Source organism: Lolium rigidum, chromosome 6 (genome assembly GCF_022539505.1).
Source record: "Lolium rigidum isolate FL_2022 chromosome 6, APGP_CSIRO_Lrig_0.1, whole genome shotgun sequence".
NCBI classification, from domain to species: Eukaryota; Viridiplantae; Streptophyta; class Magnoliopsida; order Poales; family Poaceae; genus Lolium; species Lolium rigidum.
Genome location: NC_061513.1, coordinates 221,117,825 through 221,136,394, shown reverse-complemented (window position 1 = coordinate 221,136,394; position 18,570 = coordinate 221,117,825). Strand labels below are relative to the sequence as shown.

At 43.9% G+C, this 18,570-nt stretch overlaps 2 protein-coding genes across 2 annotated transcripts; both read left to right on the top strand.

Moving 5' to 3' along the window:
- Positions 1 to 9,188: 9,188 nt before the first annotated feature.
- On the top strand, positions 9,189 to 12,819 carry LOC124663780. The gene is made up of 5 exons (XM_047201442.1): positions 9,189 to 9,394; positions 9,553 to 9,640; positions 10,261 to 10,462; positions 12,341 to 12,415; positions 12,517 to 12,819. Exons 1-5 carry the CDS (start codon positions 9,189 to 9,191, stop codon positions 12,753 to 12,755), a joined length of 810 nt encoding a protein of 269 aa, XP_047057398.1. The 3' UTR covers positions 12,756 to 12,819.
- Positions 12,820 to 16,135: 3,316 nt separating this feature from the next.
- On the top strand, positions 16,136 to 18,244 carry LOC124663779. The gene has a single exon (XM_047201441.1). It carries the CDS (start codon positions 16,136 to 16,138, stop codon positions 18,242 to 18,244), a length of 2,109 nt encoding a protein of 702 aa, XP_047057397.1.
- The last annotated feature ends 326 nt before the right edge of the window (positions 18,245 to 18,570 follow it).

Genomic DNA, 18,570 nt, shown 5'->3' with positions numbered 1-18,570 from the left:
TTCGCCACGGTAAATTTTAATTATATTGAAGCAACCGCGTTGCATGGAGGTGAGTATGCTCTGAATTTTCTCGAGATTTAAGCTTAATATACAAGGATTGAAGATTCCCCACATTATTTCTGCCTAAGAATTTTTAAGAAATTGTACCATAATAGTGTATAGCAACACGAAATAATCTTTTTGTATGCAATCATGTTTTAACATGTAATTTTGTCTTTAATAATTATTTAGATAAATAATTGTATGTTTCTATAAGAATCAACTTATAGTTATATACTAATCACTCTAAAAAAAAGTTATATCCTTATCACATTGAAAATGCAAATGACTAAGATATGAAGACAAAGGTATTGATCAAATCATTAATGTAACACACAATGTCCCGAGGGTTGTGTCGTCGCGATATGGCGCGCGAACCCTCATATCCCAAGACGGTTTAATGGTCGGGTTCATATATATCACCAATACGATGGGTCTGCATGTTGGCCCGCTAAGTTTTGGCTTTCTTTGTTTTGGGAAATAATATTCAGAAATATTCAGCTCCGCTTTCTCGCAATAAGTTTTGTTCGGTCATGTTGCTTGCATACAATGCTAAAAACTTACACTCAAATAGGTCATCATCCCAACATCAGTAACACACTCATCGGCCCCAATAAACACTTTCTTCCCTGCAACTTCGCTCAAACTATTGTGGTGTTACTGCAACCACTTTCAAGATAGCTTCCATTAGTTGGATCAAATCCTTCCCTTGCCGCACGACCTTTCATGCCCTAGTATGTATACCATGTTTCCACTACATGGAACTCCTCTCTCTCTCCCGCCCTCCCTCTCTCCCTCTCTCTCTCTCCCCCTACCACTCTCTCTCAACTCCATCTTCACCACGACCCTATACGCCAAGTCGCCAATGCAGCCTGCACCAGCCACCGGCAAACCCACAACTGGACATACGCAACCGTTGGCACCAAATACCCAATCCTATTATGCCTCCCTTAATCCGTCTCATCACTCTCCGTGAGCTCAACCCGCAAAACTGATCGCCAGATGGCACTCCTGTAGTTCAAGCCCAACTTAACTGACCCTATGCACCATCTTCACACATGCATGGACAAACGCCACCTCGTCATGTACTGAAAACCTAAAGAACCTGACACATATGTACTTGTCGGGTGCAGCTTCAGCATTCTCGCCTGCGAGGTCCTGGAATAATAGACAGCCTCAAGAAAAGTGTGGAAGATCAAGATGTGCAAGAACAACCTCACCGCGAGCTCCCACTTGAGCTCGCGAAGCTCATGAGGGGGTGGGAGTCGACCTCTCCCTTAACCAGCTAAGCGGCATAACCCTAGCGTCGCTCGCCGAGCTTAGGAACTTCAAGGTGATTATCCAGCTCTACCAAAGGAAGGAATCTTAGCATTGTAGTCCTTGTCAATGGTGTCTCATTGGATATTGGATGGCCGCCAGCATGAGCCCCTTGGAGGCGCTGAGCGTAAGCCGCCAGGCCAGTCCAACTCTGATGCTCTTCCGTCGGAGGGCCTGTTAATTTGGATGGCACAACATCAGCATTGTTAGGCTCCGGCGGTTTGTCAACGAGGTAGACGTCGAGGCCAAAGCGCGTGATAAGATGCTAGATTACTAAAGACGGGGAACCCGGGGCCATCACCGCCACGCCTCAGCGACCCTGGCACTGGCAGAGATCTGCTTCAGTGAGTACCTCGTTAGTGCCCCTGTCATTAAGCACGTTAGCATACCCGAACATCTCAGGCTCTCGGCCTCCTGGGGCTCTAGCTGGGTGTCCTCCTGAACTAACCCATCAGCGGATCACAGACAAACATGAGAGTGACGATGCATAGGCAGGTGTGCTCTAAAAAAATATGTACATGCACGACCTACGTGCTGAATTAGACGTCTGACTATCATTCAGGACTGGCCCACGCGAATGGGGCGGCATCAGCATCGTGGTGGTGGGAGAGGAAGGGCATCATCCGCTCCCACTCGTGTGCCGCCGCCTGGATATTCCAACAGGTGAGGCCAAAGTGGTGAGGAGAGAGGCATGGCAGCGGCCGCGAGTAGGAGTGAGCTGCGAGGGCCGACGCACTTTGTCGGCGGCGCGAGGACGCCGTGCAGTTCCGACCACGAGCACCCCGGCATAGGCGGGGTTGAGTAGAAGGACTCCGTGCCGCTGGTTGGAGTGAGCGCGAGGGACGCTGTTCTCATAAGGACGTCGTGCAGTTTCAGCGCGAACACGTCGGGTCGCCCTGCAGTTTCGGTGCGAACGCGCACGCACCGGCATGGTTGAGCGAGCATGGGGGAGGCGGCGCGGATTGATGGGGTTCGTGTTGCCTGTGGATACGAGTCGGCCTTTGGGTTTGTTTTCACGTAGTGCCGCGATATTTCTCCGGCGCCGGATGTGCCATGTATTCTTCCATGCGGGGATTGGAGGTTGGGGCGATCGTACTAACCATCGCAAATTGGTTTAGATTCGCTAGTAATCAGGTGGTGTTTCACTGTTTTGTGCATGCGCTGGTTGCTAATAGAAAGCGTGAGTTGTTGGAAATAAAGTGTGCGTAAGAGGAAAGGAAGGGAGAGACCTTACGTGGCATTTTTCGTCTAAATAGAAATGTGACACCAGGCACTTGCAGGTTTCATCTTGGTAGGATAAAGAGTTTTTTTGTTAGTTGCGGTTTCTTTGTTCCGCGCGCAGCTTTTTTTTTTCAAGATTGCGTTGAGATAAATCATCTTGGTAGGATAAAGACGTGGGAGGGTATTATTGTCCATCCTGAAAATGTGACACCAGGCATTCACCAGTTTGCTCTTAATAGTAGAGATTCTTGTTAATAGACATATTGGCCAGAGTGGTGAGTGCCCGATTTGCCACCAAGGGCCTGAAGATATTCTACATCTTTTGTTTCAATGTGAAACTGCTCGTGATATGTGGCAGAGCTTGGGACTATCGAATATTATTCATGAGGCAATGGTGATCGATCGATCGGGATCTGCGGTACTGGAGCATCTGATCAGACTTCCTGATAATACAATGCCAGGGTTAACAGTGGTAAAGATGAAGGAAACAATTTTAGTAACCGTGTGGTACCTCTGGTGGATTAGGAGGCGTCGTACCCATAATGAAGCTGTCCCTCCTCTATACAAATGTAAACTCTCAATTTTATCTATTACAGTACTGCTCATGCAGGGAGAAGGCCGACTGGAACGGGACAGCAAGGATCTGCTAACTGGACCAAACCTGAACCTCGCACAATGAAGCTCAACGTGGACGCGGCATTTAACGTCGACAAGGGTTCGGGAGCCGTTGGAGCTGTTATTCGAGATTTTAATGGATGGTTTGTAGCAGCGAGTATGAGCCTATTACCGCATGTGGCTTCGGCTGCAATGGCAGAAGCGGCGGCTATACGAGAGGGACTGGCTCTAGCTGAAAGACTTGGTTGCAATAGTATCATCGCTGAATCCGATTCAGTCGAAACGATTGAAGCATGCTCGGGTGAGCTTCGTTGGTGGTACGAATCTTCAGCAATTTTTGCGGATTGTGTGGATAAAGCTGCTTCTATTGGATCCGTTACTTACAAATTCTTCCCACAAGAAGCGAACCAGGTGGCTCACACACTAGCTAGGCATAGTTTTAGCAATAAGATGAATTGTAATTATGACGATGACCCCCCTAGCTTTCTCCTAGATAGCCTCCTAAACGATGTAACAAAACTGTGATTCAAGGGCAGCAAGTTCCAGACGCACTCTTTTTCTTCCAGGGTACCTAAAGGGGTTGGAAGATTTTTAATGAGGCGGCTTGCTAGCTTAATATATTATCGTTGTTTCAAAAAAAACTCGGATTTAGATTTTTTCAACTGGGTACTCTCTTTTTCCACTCATTACATGACGTCCAAACCCTTAAATAATAACAGTGTTTTATGGTTTTGGCGTCCAGAATCATCTCGCGTGGATCTTGTATATTTGTAGATTTTTTGCCATAATCCATTCCCTCTATTCCAATGAAAAAGAATTTTTAAGAAAAATTAAGCCAAGTAAAGTTTGACCAAACATTTAGAAAAATCTATCAACTACTATGATATTCTATAGAGATCATATGAAAATATATTCCATGATGTATCTAACTATATTAATTTTTTATTTTCCTTGTTAATAATTTTTAGTAGAAACTTAGTAAAACTATACATGGTTTGACTTTTCAAAAACAACATAGGTCTTTTTATTGGATCGGATGTGGTAAGAAACAGCTAGGCTGCTAGTTTTGTTGATGTCTGTACCACTCATGGATACAAGATCCTTTATTACTGAACTACTTACTGGCTTGCCGAGAAGGGACTGAAGCTGCAGCTCGAAGAGGTTCCAATCAGGTCAGGTTTGTCTGCAAAGATATTGCTCTTATTTCCTCTCTGTGTGGAATAACCAAGACGTAATGACAGATGGCTCTAGATTACTATCCCATGGAAGATGCCACTGCCTAAGTAAAACGAGACAGGGGTGCAGAAACCCGCCTTCCCTCGCGTCCCTAGGCGCCACCGCCACAAGGCCCCCTCCCATCCCTTTGCTGCCGCCAGCGAGCGCGGCTGGGAAAATCCCATGCGGTGCCGGCGATGGTGGGACTCTCCCTATCCGACCTTGGCTGGTTCTCATGGGGGATCTGCCACATAGATGTGGCGGCAAGCTTGACCGACGCGACATTAGCGATGGAGCGGCCTGTCCCCGAGCGGCACGCGGTTTCGGCTGAGGGCACGTCTCAGGTGGAGTGAGGCGGCGGTGACACCGATATTGGCGGCCGGTAGCGGAACATGGAGACAGGTCCGGTCAGTACTCGGCAAAATAGCCCCGTAACTTCGGAAGAAGGGGTGCCCCCTCACAAAAGGGGGTCGCAGTGATCAGGCCCGGGCGACTGTTTACTAAAAACACAGATCCCGGTAATCTTCAGGACCATGGACATCGTGAACGAACTGGCCTCTCAATCCTGATGGTGGTACCCATTCTGCTAGTGCGAAAGCTGTTCCCGTTTCTTCGTGATCCGATCCGGTATCAGCGGATACTTGATTCCCTTCCGGCGAACAGAAAAGAGAGATACGAAGGAGTAATGACGAAAGGTTGATTGTTCGTATGTTCAGTGATGGCGAGCCTGGAACCAATCAAAAAAAAACCCCGCGGGGTGTATGGCATACCTATTCTTAAATAGAACCATAAGAAGATTCGATTCGTCTGTCCTACTCTAAGAAATAGACGAATCATATACTACACACCCACATATTATCAGGTGGTTATAGTGAGAGTTTGAAAAAGGGAACGGAATGCTCAAACCGGAACTGCTAGAGGAACTAATTTTCAATAGCATAACTTGGGCTCCTAGAATATGGCGCCCTTGGGACAATCTATTTGATTGCAGGGTTTTGTTTTGTTCCGAAGCAAAGCGCACCAGAAGAACCAATACGAGAACCCTTCCTTCCAGCCAGAATCCGTCTTTCTTGTCCTTTGCCTGCCTACAACCTGGTGGGAGGTTTGGGAGCTGTTTTCAAAGACAAAATGTCCGAAGGCTCCACCATTGGTTGATTCTGCATTAGGTGCGTTTGCCCATTACTTCTACCCATCTACGCGATTCTGAGATCCAGCCATTGGAACTGAGAGATCCCCGCTGTTTGACCTACTCAAGTAGGCTTTCTACCATCCATTGCAGCAGAGCCGTTTCATGAGCGGGGGGGCTAAGCGCAGTTCTTTGAATCAAAGGTTTCATGAAATAGAAATCGATTCTTTTTTAGATATCTGGATAGATGGATGGATCTATCTTTCTATTCAGATATCTTTTGCAATCAGCCCCAAATCCTTGATTTGGCAAGGAAACAAAGCACTGCTTTGGGCCCAGGAAGCGAAGCGCCGAAACGTACGCCACATCTATCTTCCTCAAGTAGCTTTTTACTGGAAAAAATGACAGATAAAAGAAAAATAAAAGAAACCAGTCCCCACTACGAACACAGGCCTGACAACAGTTGGTTTGTGGATAGGTAGAATGCCCCAATTCTTCCTATTAGTTTAATTAATTAATTCAGCCCCATAGTGTTGGCAATCGGGGGAATTAGATAAGATTAAGAAAGATCGTGGATTAGAGGTATAGAAAATAAAAGTGGAAAAAGATTAAAAAATAGGGAATTCCTAACCCAATAAAAAAAATCATTTTGGTCTTAGTATGGATAGAGGATCTTCCTATTACTATTCCACTCTCAACTATGAATTGATTTGATAGATCCGATATTCATAATATTGAATTGATTCAGTATTATCAGAATGCAAACTCTACCCTTGAATTTACAGGATACCCCTTTTTCCTCTCCATGGGATTACAATCGCGATTCATAATGGAAAGGAACATATACCTATTTACATAACAAATCCGATGGTAGGTCGCAAATTGGGGGAATTTGTGCCTACTCGGCATTTCACGAGTTATGAAAATGCAAGAAAGAATACTAAATCTCGCCGTTAACTGAATTCAGAATAGAAAGATTATGAATAAACAAAGAAATACACAATATCTTGCTAGAACAAGATATTGGGTATTTCTAGTTTTTATTTCTTCAGTGGTGGAGGGGCAGGGCAGCACGGGGCTGTAGGCAGACGGCAATGATGACCTAGGCGTAGCAGCATGGCAAATCCTATACAGGGACCAGGTCGGCTGCTAGGGTGCGCCGCACACCCCCGCGCACGGTACGGTCGGCCTGGTCGGCCCAGTTCGCCTATTTTTTCTGTTTTCTGTTTTCTATTTTTTGTTTTCTGTTTCTGTTTCTTTTATTTTTTTATTTTTATTTTCTGTTTCTGTTTCTATTTTGTTTCTTTTTATTTTTTTGTTTTGTTTCTTTTCTGTTTATTTTTATTTTTGTTCAAATTCCAAAATAGTTTAAATTCAGAAAAAATTCTAAATTGAAAATTGTCCAAAATTCAAAAAAATGTTTAAATTTTAAAATGTTCAAATTTTAAAACCGTTCAAATGCAAAAAAATGTTCAAATTATAAAGTGTTCAAATTTGAAATCCGTTCGAATTTGAAAAATGTTCAAATACAAAAAAGTTCAAATGATAAAAGCGTTCAAATTTGAAATCCGTTCAAATATATAAAGCGTTCAAATTTGAAAAAATGTTCAAATTAAAAAAATGTTCATAACTAAAAATGTTAATTTTTGGAAAAAATAAATTTTACAAATTTTTAAAAATGTTCAAATTTAAATTACGTCCATATCCTAAAATGTTCAAATTGTGAAAAAAATAAATCAAAATTTGAACATTTTTAAATTTCAAATCTGAACAGATTTTGAAATTTGTTCTTTGAATTCTTTTTAAGTTAGATATTGAAAAAGAAAATATTAACATAAAAGAAACTACAAAAAAAGAAGAAAAAACGTACCTACTCTTAATGGGCAGCGGCCCAACCCACCGACCTGGTGCCCCGTACATGCCGACCAGGTCGGTGTACAGCAGCCCCCTAGCTGCGTGGCGACAGGGTCGACGGGGCCTGATCTGGGCCTGGTCGGGTCAGCTGGGCCTAGCCGGGCCTGATCTGGGCCTATTTGGCCTTGCAGATGTGTCCGGACGGCGATCGCCACGGGGTGATGGAGGGTGGATCCCCTCACCTGGGTTGTGGCGTGGGCTGAGGGGCGTGCAGGGCTGAAAAAGACAAAAAAAAAGTTACGTACACAACTTTTTTACACCAAAATTCATCTTTTTTACACATGACACTAAAATGACCGTTTTCCGTGGAATGACTTTGTGAGCGTGTAAAATTTTGAGATGTACCCATTAAATTTTGTGTTTGAATTTTCAACATTTTAAAAATGCATTTAAAATGAAATTTAAAAACCGGGAGCACATGCTCCCGGGTGCCGAAACACCACTCCCGTAGGCATAGAAATAAAGATAGTTTTATTCTCACATCTATATTGTTCATAATAATTTTTGCGCCCTGCTATAACTGTATTAATCGAAAACATTAATGCATTGTGATATTGAGTAAAAACCTTGTTCCTAGTGTCCATTGATTAATAATATGATCAAGGTTTTCTAATCATAGACACCAACATTAGTAATAATGGAGTCATCTTGTTGGATGAATAACATGGCAGACACACCCATATAAGGTATTGTAATCTGATTATGTCACAAAATTCAACAATATACAATATTGTAACCTAATTCTTAAACCGTGAGATCATATTAGAATCAGTATCACACGTATTTAAAGTTATTAGAATCGTGATTCAGAATCAAATCTGAATCTCTATTGTGCCATGCCCATACCAGCCCATGTGCATCAAAGGGGAAAAGCACCTGCTGCGGGCTTCATGCCAGGTTTTGGTCGCGTGTGTCAAGCACTGCTTCCGACTGGTCCGGAAAGGCCCGGCCCGATGGCCAGGATTAGGCCCTACCATCCGTGCACCTTCGATATCTTCGGGGGGGGTGATGGCGCCGCACACCCCCCAGGCGGGTTGTTGGCCAGCCCAACATTCCCACTCCTTTCTTTTTGTTTTTTTTCGCTTTTTTGTTTTTTCTGCTCTATTTTTCTTTTTATGTTTTTCAAAAGTTGATTCTTTTTAGATCCGATTTTTCAAAATTAATTTAGCTTTTTCTGAAATTTAAATATTTTAAAAATTTGAATATTTTTCAGATTGGAAAATTTTCAAATTGGAACAAATTTTGAACATTTTTTTAGAATGAACATTTTTCAAAAATTCAATTTTTCCCAAAATTTGAACATTTTCCGACAATGAACATATTTTAAATTTGAACATTTTTCGGATACAAACAATTTTTAGCTTTGAACATTTTTCATTTTGGACACTTTTCAAATTTGAACTTTTTCGAATTTGAACTATTTTTAAATTTTTACTTTTCGATTTTGAAGAAAAAGAAAAATAAACAGAAAAGAAAGGAAACAATAAAGAGAAAAAATAAAAAAATAAAATAGAAAATAGAAAAATAAAACAAAAAGAAAAAAAAAGGTAAAAAATGGGCCAGGCCCCCGACCAAAGGTGTGTGGTGCGTGTATAGGATTCCCCTCTTCCGGATCCTTCCCTTGTTCGAAGAGAAAGAAAGCCAAAGGAAGACAAAGAAACAGAGTCGACGGCGATTTACGTCCTTGCCAAAGGGGGAAAAGGAGACTCGTCCGTCGGGGTAGGAGTACTAGGCTTCCGACATGATGAACAAGGCGGAAGAGACACATTGCCTCATTGGACCCAACCCTGCCGTGGTGCCAGTCGACGAGGATGAGGATGAGGAGGAGGCACGGCGACCGTGGGGGTGGCTGCCGCTCGCCTCCGTACTCTTTCCTCGACCGGATCCTGGTCCCGTCCGTGCCGGCGTGCCGCTGGACACCCTACAACTGCAGAGGTTTGATGACAGGTTCGATTGATCAGGCCCTTTTCGATTGATTGATACGCACAAGTACAAACTCGCATTGATCAGAATCGAATCGGATGACTTGCGCTTTTGCATCCAGTCTATCATCAAAATTTTCGTCTCTTATTTTGTTGATCCTTGTGTATGTTTTTTTTTTGTAGTCCGACGGTGCTGGGGCGCTTGGAAAGGTTAGCTCGCGATAGCAAGATTGTGCTGGAATGCCTTGGGTGGTACAACAGTATGCATCCGGTGATCTATTCTTCCTTGCTCAACTTTTCTGCCTAGCAATTTGGGCCTATATTTTCACTGTTTTAATTAAAATCACCAAACTGTGCTACTCCCTCTGATCCATAATTTGAACTAAAACCACTACACTTATCATGGATTTGATAGAGTATATAAAGTCATTAGTTACTACCTCAAACCATCAAATAGACTTGATTTATTTACTTCTCTTTACTAGAACAACCTTTACTGCTTTCTGTTTTCACTTCAGACTTGATGCGTTGCATCGACAATGTGATTGTGAATATCGGTACCTAATGTATAAAACTTAAAGACTTTGATACCTAATGTATAAAGCTGTTTGTTGAAGACTGTGTCGATATCTTCCTAAACTACCAGTAAAAATTCAGGAGGTAGCAACTAAGTAAATTCAGTCGTTGGTGCTTTTTCCCCCTTTTTTTACCTTGCTCCCTGTACCAATTTATTTTTTCGTACCTAAAGTAATATGTTCTTTTTGTTCATGATGTTCTTCCTGTGTCAAATTATTTTTGGTTCCTAAAACGAACCAATTTATTTTTCTATGATTTTTTTACCTTTGCTGCTACCTGTACCGATTCCTTTTACCTGATTGGCTGGTTGATTAGGGTGAGGAGTATGAACCTGCTCCTGGTATGGTGATTGACGGAAGCGGACTTGACAGGGGCATGTGCTGGACTCATGGCAACTTCGTGGCACGTCGGAAGCTCTCTGGCTGCTTGTCCTTCCCACCCGCTCCTCCAACGCTGTTCTTTTTTGAACTCGCTAGAGGAAAGAATATCAATAAAGTTGTCACATGCACCCCTCTAGGTATGTATCTACTTGATCTGATTCTCTTTTGTCTGTGCAAGAGTATGAACTTTAAAAGAGCATGGCATTTTCATCAAAAGACATGCCATCATGTTGAGAAAGCTACTGCTATATGCCTAAGATTCACCTTAGCTTATAGAATACTCAGATATTCAAATTTGCTCCCAAGAGCATACCTTCCCAGGTGAAATTTTAAATTCCGATTTTAAAAACATCCGAAAAATTTAATACAGTAAATGTCTGTTGTGTGTGTTCATGTAAAATTTTATTTTAAAAGGATTGTTTTGTGGCCTGTGCAGAAAAAACAAATTTTGTGCTTCAAAAAATGTTTCCTAGAGCTCCGGGATTTGTTTTTTATTCCTACGACATCACATGTACTTTTATTCATGAAACTTTGCTGGCCCATGCGAGACACACACATATAGTCAAAACAATTCTCAGTTTTTGAACTTTTAAACACATCCTGGGATCATATGCACCTGGGAGCTGAAATGTCGCTCACATAGAGTACTACTTTATCAAAAAGTACTCTGAGACTTATGTTTGAAACTGCTTTCGTCTCTTGACCTAGTAAATTTGAAGGCTTCATGATTTACGAGGAAAAAAAGAGTTACCCATGCTTATGACAAGGGTTCTAGTTACCGTTTTAAATATTCCTGCTATTAGAGTTTTGATCATGTCTGTGTTATCGGTTATTTTAAAGTATATACTATATAGCATTTTGTGCATTCTTCTTATTGCATTCTTTATGCGTCAAAGTTAAAGAACAGGCAATTAAACACAGAAAGGTACGATTTTTTCAACTAATACAATATTATTCTAATAAAAAAACACATAAACACAAACTCAGCTAGAGTTTGTTTAGAAAATACAACTTATTTCACATATTCTTTTTTAATTAAAAGAAAAATAAAATTGATAAAACCAAAATTGAAACGATCTGAAAATGGGCTGTCATGTTCATTGGATGGTTACAAACACAAATTATTTTGCAGCCTGAGTGTAGAGCTATTTTTTTCTAAGACATAGATATCTGTCATTCCGGAGTGTATTTTTCACTAAACAATGCAGCTTTTGTATCGAGCTTACTATCCCGAATGACTAGTTTCTAGTAAATTTTAAGTTTTCTTAACATATTTTAGTTACTACCTAGATAAAGTTGAGACACCTATTTTTAGACGAAGGGAGTGTTCTAGATACATCCATATTGAAGTCAATTAATATGAACCGGAGTGAGTACATGATTTCTGTAATTTATGATTTATATGCTATATCGACTGAAGTAGTAAAAGTATAATCTACTTATAATCAAGAGAAAATTAAACTTCATGAATTGACATGCTGTATCAGAAATGTTAAAATAAAAATGCACTACACATTCCTATTCTTTGATCAACATGTATGATTCCTAGGTCTGCTGAGGGAAGTGATTTGAGTTCTAACTTCTGTTAGGAAAGGAGAGTGTATAAGTAAATACTTCCAGTCTGAACTGCGTACTCTATGACTGACCCTTCCAGCTCCTGTAGTGATGCTGTTCTCTCATTAGTATCTTCCATTGCTTATTTCATTACATCAGCAGCCAGAGGAAATGACAAAATTTTCTAACCGTGTATAGTCCCCCATCAACTGCTTCGCTGGATTTTCCGATTCCTGATTATGCATCTCTGCTTCACATTATGTGCAGTTTAGATTCATGTGCGAACTAATTGCAGGAACTTGCCCCTTTGTTGGCATATAGATGGGCATTATGCTGTCTAGATATTTAACAGAAGTCATCATTGCATTATTTGTGTAACCTTTTTAAAAAGATATTAAAAACCTTGTTAGATTCTTTTGTACACTGCATGTTCTTCGGCTAAAACATGTCTGTTTTTTCAGATGAACCAGTTACTGAAACCTCCTACAATGTCCTTGGTTTCCACGTTGGGTGGGGGGGTCGTCGTCATGGTGGCTGTACGTCGCTCTTCCCCTCTCTCTGATAGCTTTTATTTCATGTTGAATTGTTGCTTTCTTACATAGTCTTTGACCTAGCTTCCTGCGTTTTTCTTCTCCAGCGGACTGCATTTGCAAGACATGCTACCGCCAACACCCTTATGATTTGAGTACATGCGTATGTGAAGATAGCAAGGTGGAGCCAGTATGTGACATGTGCTACCCTCGCTTCGGTGTCATTCATCCAATCCAAGGAGGGTTCGAGTTGGGCTATAACACTAAACTTGAGCGTGATTTTTTTCGCCCCCATAAAAAACAAACTTCTAATTCAGCACCCATGATGCTTGAGGCTATCTGCTAGTAGAACTATGTATTTGCCAGTTTGAATGCCATGCATTTTATTTTTATCGCTTCACTGTTACATCATTTCAGGCCATTTTGGTTGAATATGTGAACTTCTCAAATAACATGTAACTTAATATATATGTCAAGTATGTTATCTGAATGGAAGTCCTATAGTACCGATAATTTGTACTAAAATAAATTGTCGGCCATTCTATCAGTTTTGAACTTATATGTAAATATGTTGTCTGAATGGAAGTCCTATAGTACCGATAATTTGTAAAATAAATTGTCGATGATTCTATCTAGTATTGAAGTTTGTCGACTGTGTTGCTCCTCATCTTAAGTTAGCGAAACAGTTCCTTCCATGCAGTATTTTCTTCCTTGCATGCAGTATTTTCTTTCGATGGAACTGGAGAAAATTACAAAAAATCACTACATTACAGACAATGATATCAAGAAACCGCCACTTTACGTTAGGGTTTTTAAAAACCACTACTCTAGTGGTAACACAGAACGGATAGCACTGATTTGTTTGAGACACTCGTTTCACAAGACAGATTGGTGGGTCCCACTATCAGAGTGATGTGGCACAACAAAAACGGTCGGAGGACAACATATGTCAGCCCATTCTAAAATTTGGACTTCTTTGTAAAATTTCAGGATCAGCTAGATGTTCATTTATTTATCTTTTATCTACTAATCCACCCTTCCAGCATCTCACGCCACCGCCGGCCAGGCCCCCTCCCGGAGCCGGCCCAACTGCCTCGCTAGCCCCTACTCACGGTCGAGCCAAGCCCGTGGTCAATCTGCTCTCCCCGCGTTTCGTCCAATTCCGAGAATATTTTCTGTACAACTTTTCTGAAATACAAAAACAGCAGAAAATAGGGAACTGACACTTTAGCACCTTGTTAATAGGTTAGTGCCGAAAAAAGTATAAAAGTGCAACGAAGTATGAGCAAAACATATATGAATTGGTGTAAAACAACCATGGAGTATCAAAAATTATAGATACGTTTAAGACATGGTTTTCAAGCACAAGATTTCGTGTAAGTAAAAGTAAAGTAAAGTAGTAACTAGAGTAAAGTAAACTATGTAAAATTGGTAAAGGTTTTTTTGGGGTTTTTGAGTGCAAATAAAATAGATAAGTATTTTTTTATTTTCGGATTAAAATAGTGCTGCAAATAAAAAGAAAGATAAATGCAATGGAAAGGTGTTTCTTATGATTAAAATTGGACCGGCGTTCATGGGTTCACTTGACTATTCTCTCTTTAAAGTTGTAGTGGATAATAACAATTCATCAATGAGATATAAAGAAAATAACTTCAACATGTGTAAGATACGCATTCATACGGGTATCACGTTCTAACATAGATATGATGCAACACATCTCTCTTATACTTCACAAATAGGAAAAATTTCAAGCAATCTTGTATTAAGAATTAACAGAGTATAGCCATCAGTACTTTGACATAATGTTTCAATATCAAATATGCTACCTTGAGCAAACAATATCATCACTTTTGTCACGTGACGAACATAGCACATGCATTCACTTATTCCCTAGTGAGATAGCAAAAGAAAAGGCAAAGCCATAATCGATCATGAATTTGTTGTCACTATCTAATCACTAAACCATGTTATTTCATCTAATACACATATCACCCCACACACGTTTTTGCATACAAGTTGGATCATAACCAATACTTAAGAGCGGGGTACATAATATACATCCATCAATACATCTTACACAAAGTATAGCAGAATATCATAGTATAATACATCTTACTTCATTGTGGTTGAAGAACTCGAGTTCTTCTTGCATGGCAATTACCCAATCCGGATCGCAAGGCCTCATACACCTTGAGTGGCTCAAAAATAGTCACACAAGCATGATGTTCACAAAAGTTTGTTTGAAGAGCTATGTGTCTACGAGTTACCACTCCTTTGGAAATGATTCCAATGATCTTTTCAACTTGCATGACACTTGACTTTGTGGCGGCCTTGATCTTCCGGATGGTTCCTTCATGATCAACAAATTTATCTCTTCGTCGATCTTGATCATGAATAACAACTTGAGTTTTATCTTGAGATGTAGAAGAGTCTTGTTCTCCTTCATGATATTTCTCAAGAGATTGAGGGTTAGGTGATTGTTCTTCATCAAGCGGCTCCTCTTGTGATGCACTTGATGGTTCAACTTGAGTAGAGATAGGCTCCACTTGAGTTGATCTTGAGTCTTCTCCATCATTTACTTGATCAATAACGTCATGGATTTCCATGGGCAAGATATGCCCAATGCCCATAGCCTTGATGACTTGAGAAGATTCTCCACCACGTACATCACTTGGAACAACTTGTTCCTCTTGGGAGCCTTATTCTCGAAGAACTCCACATCACAAGATACTTCAACACAACCGTTGGCTTGGTTGTAGTACCTATAGGTGTGAGAGTCATCAGCATAACTAACAAAGATACTTTCAATAGATCTAGTTTCGAATTTACCGAGTCTTTCCTTCTTGTATTAGACAATGCACTTGCATCCAAAGATGCGGAAGTAGAAGACATTGGGCTTGTTCCCCGTGATGAGCTCGCACGGGGTCTTGTTGTGCTACAGGCGGAGAAAGAGCCGATTCGAATAATGAATCGCGGTAGAGATGGCTTCTCCAAGGTTTTATGGAGGCTTGAATTCATCTAACATGGTTCTTGCCATCTTAATGATTGTCCATCTCTTCCTTTCAACAACACTATTTTGCTGAGGGGTATAGGATGTAGAGAACTCGTGCTTGATCCTATGATGGACCGAGCGGGGAGAGAGAGGAGCGTGGCAGCGATGCTCATGATGGGAGTTTGGAGGCAACGGTGCTCGGTAGTGTCGGGGGCGGTGGTGGTCGAGTGGGGAATGAAGGAGATGACCTCCCTTTTCCGTTATCTTTTTGTGGATATTTTATTTATTAAAATGGGCTAACAAGTGAAATCAATGACACCTCGGTCCTGACATTGGGACCAATGCCAACTGGTCAGATTTTGTGTCAATTCGCTTCAAATCGCATCCTGCAGAAAAGACTCGCAAAATCTAGTGATTTTTGTCTCGTGTTGGATTTTGATAATTTTAAGTTGAAAAACAGTGGTTTACAATGTTAGTGGGGCGACACACCATAGCAATCGTGCTCACGCACGCACACAAACACACATGTACCGTGAAATTTCTTGTAATTTTCTCCGTCAAAATAAAAGAATAAATCGTATTTCTTATGTCGGTTACTATAGGGATCTTCCGGTAATTTGTTTTATGTCGGTTTAGGATTTAATTGTTAAATAAGACCCGTGTTGGCCAGAGTACCAGATCAGATCGCCAAACCAATCTTCCCCCTCACTCTTGCCAAAACCCTAGCCGCAGCCATGGCGATGGAGGCGGAATCCGCCGCGAAACCCCTCCTCGGCCCTCCCGTCATCCGCGGGGTTCACCCATCGAGCGATCCAGCCGCCGCCGACGACGGAGCCCCCGCGTCGCACCCCTTCCTCGACCTGCTCGACGCCGCCTTCAACGCCCCGTCCGCCGCCGAGATCAAGGCATCGCTCAAGCCGCGGCTGGCCCTCACGGAGAACTGCTCCGCCACCTACGCCAACTCCGGCAACCCCTGCCTCGACTTCTTCTTCCAGGTCGTCCCCGACACGCCGCCCGAGCGCGTGCGCGATCTCCTCGCCGCCGCCTGGGCCCACGACGCGCTCACCGCCCTCAAGCTCGCCTGCAACCTCCGCGGCGTCCGCGGCACCGGCAAGTCGGATAAGGAGGGCTTCTACGCCGCCGCGCTCTGGATGCACACCAACCACCCCAAGACGCTCGCCTGCAACGTCGCCGCGCTCGCCGAGTTCGGCTACCTCAAGGACTTCCCCGAGCTGCTCTTCCGCCTCATCCACGGCCCCGACGTGCGCAAGGACGCCAAGGAGCGCGCCGCCGCCGACAAGACGCGCAGGAAGGAGAAGGACCTGAGCAAGCAGAGAGAGGGCCTCCGCGCCAGATTGGCCAGCCGCAAGCGCGCCCGCGAATTGGCTCCGCCCAAGCCCACGTTCGGCGACTACCTGTCCGCTGCTCTCTCCTCCAAGACCGCCAAGGCCAAGCCCGCGGCGGCCATGGAGATCGAGCCCGCCGCGGAGGCGGCTGAGAAGAAACCAGAGGCGATGGAGGTGGATCAGAAGAAGACGCCCAAGCGCAAGATGTCCAAGAAGGTCCGGAAGGTGGCCAAGCTCGCCGTGCAGTCGCTCGAGACGTACTACGGCGACCGCGCCTACCGCTTCCTGTTCGACTCCGTCGCGGAGTTCTTCGCCGACCTCCTGGCCTCCGATCTCGAGCAGATGGCGGCCGGCGGGAAGACAAGGAAGATCGGGCTCGCCGCCAAGTGGTGCCCCACGCCAGGCTCGTCCTTCGACTGCACTACGCTCCTCTGCGAGGCCATCGCCCGCCGCCTCTTCCCGCGCGACTCCAACCCCGAGTACGCCCAGCTCTCGGACGAGCACTACACCTACCAAGTCATCCGCCGCCTCCGCCGCGAGGTTCTCGTGCCGCTCCGCAAGATCCTCGAGCTCCCGGAGGTGTACATGAGCGCCCAGCTATGGTCCAATCTTCCCTACACCCGCGTCGCCTCCGTGGCCATGAGGCGCTACAAGTCCCTCTTCAAGAAGCACGACGAGGTGCGCTTCGCCAAGTACCTCGAGGACGTCGAGGCGGGCAAGGCCAAGATCGCGGCGGGCGCGCTCCTGCCGCACGAGATCGCCGCCTCTGCCTACCGCGGTGAGGACGACGACGTGTCCGAGCTGCAGTGGCGGCGCATGGTGGACGACCTCAAAGCCAAGGGGTCGCTGCGCAACTGCATCTCCGTCTGCGACGTCTCCGGAAGCATGTCCGGCACTCCGATGGAGGTGTGCATCGCGCTCGGCGTGCTCACGTCGGAGCTCAGCGAGAAGCCATGGGCCGGCAAGGTGATCACCTTCAGCTCAACGCCCGAGATCCACCTGATCAAGGGCAAGACCCTCAGTCAGAAGATGGCGTTTGTGCGGCAAATGCAGTGGAACATGAGTACCAACTTTCAGGCGGTGTTTGACCAAATTCTCCGCACGGCGGTGGAAGCTCGGCTGGCGCCGGAGAAGATGATCAGGACTGTGTTCGTGTACAGCGACATGGAGTTCGACGAGGCGTCAGGGAGGGGCGGGTATTACAGCTACGGGGCACGAGCGGCAGCGGGGCCGTGGGATACTGACTATGAGGTCATCTGCAAGAAGTTTAGGGCCGCCGGCTACGGCGACGTGGTGCCCCAGATCGTCTTCTGGAACCTGCGCGACTCCAAGTCCACGCCGGTGACGTCCACCCAGCCGGGAGTGGCCATGGTGAGCGGCTTCTCCAAGAACATGCTCAAAATCTTCCTGCAGAACGACGGCGTGGTGAACCCTGAGGCCATCATGAAGACGGCCATCGCCGGCGAGGAGTACCAGAAGCTAGCCGTGTTCGATTAGATCGATCCCTTTGTTAGTTCTCAACAGCTTAAATGTCGTTGTGTTTGATTAGCTTCTTTGTTTCTGAACTATGAACAGCTTGCTGTGTTTGGTTACTTCTTTTCTGAATTCGAACCAAAATAATCGTGCTTGCAATTGTCTTGTTGATCTTTAGTCCTTGAGTTGCTCTGTCTCTATTCTCTCTCTGGGAGATTGTAATGGTTTAGCTTTTGAGTGCTTGAATGATTAATAACTTCGTTGTGCCTCTGACCATATTGAAATCTTTCGATTGAAACTGTTGCTTGCATTGTACTACAGGCATAGGTAGACCAGTATATATACACTGG

Excerpts from the sequence above, each read along its gene's own strand:
- LOC124663779 (XM_047201441.1), top strand. The coding sequence starts at position 16,136 with ATGGCGATGGAGGCGGAATCCGCCGCGAAACCCCTCCTCGGCCCTCCC.
- LOC124663780 (XM_047201442.1), top strand. The coding sequence starts at position 9,189 with ATGATGAACAAGGCGGAAGAGACACATTGCCTCATTGGACCCAACCCT. Across the intron at positions 9,395-9,552 it reads CTGCAGAGGTTTGATGACAG|TCCGACGGTGCTGGGGCGCT; the intron begins GTTCGATTGATC and ends TTTTTTTTGTAG. Across the intron at positions 12,416-12,516 it reads GGGTCGTCGTCATGGTGGCT|CGGACTGCATTTGCAAGACA; the intron begins GTACGTCGCTCT and ends TTTCTTCTCCAG.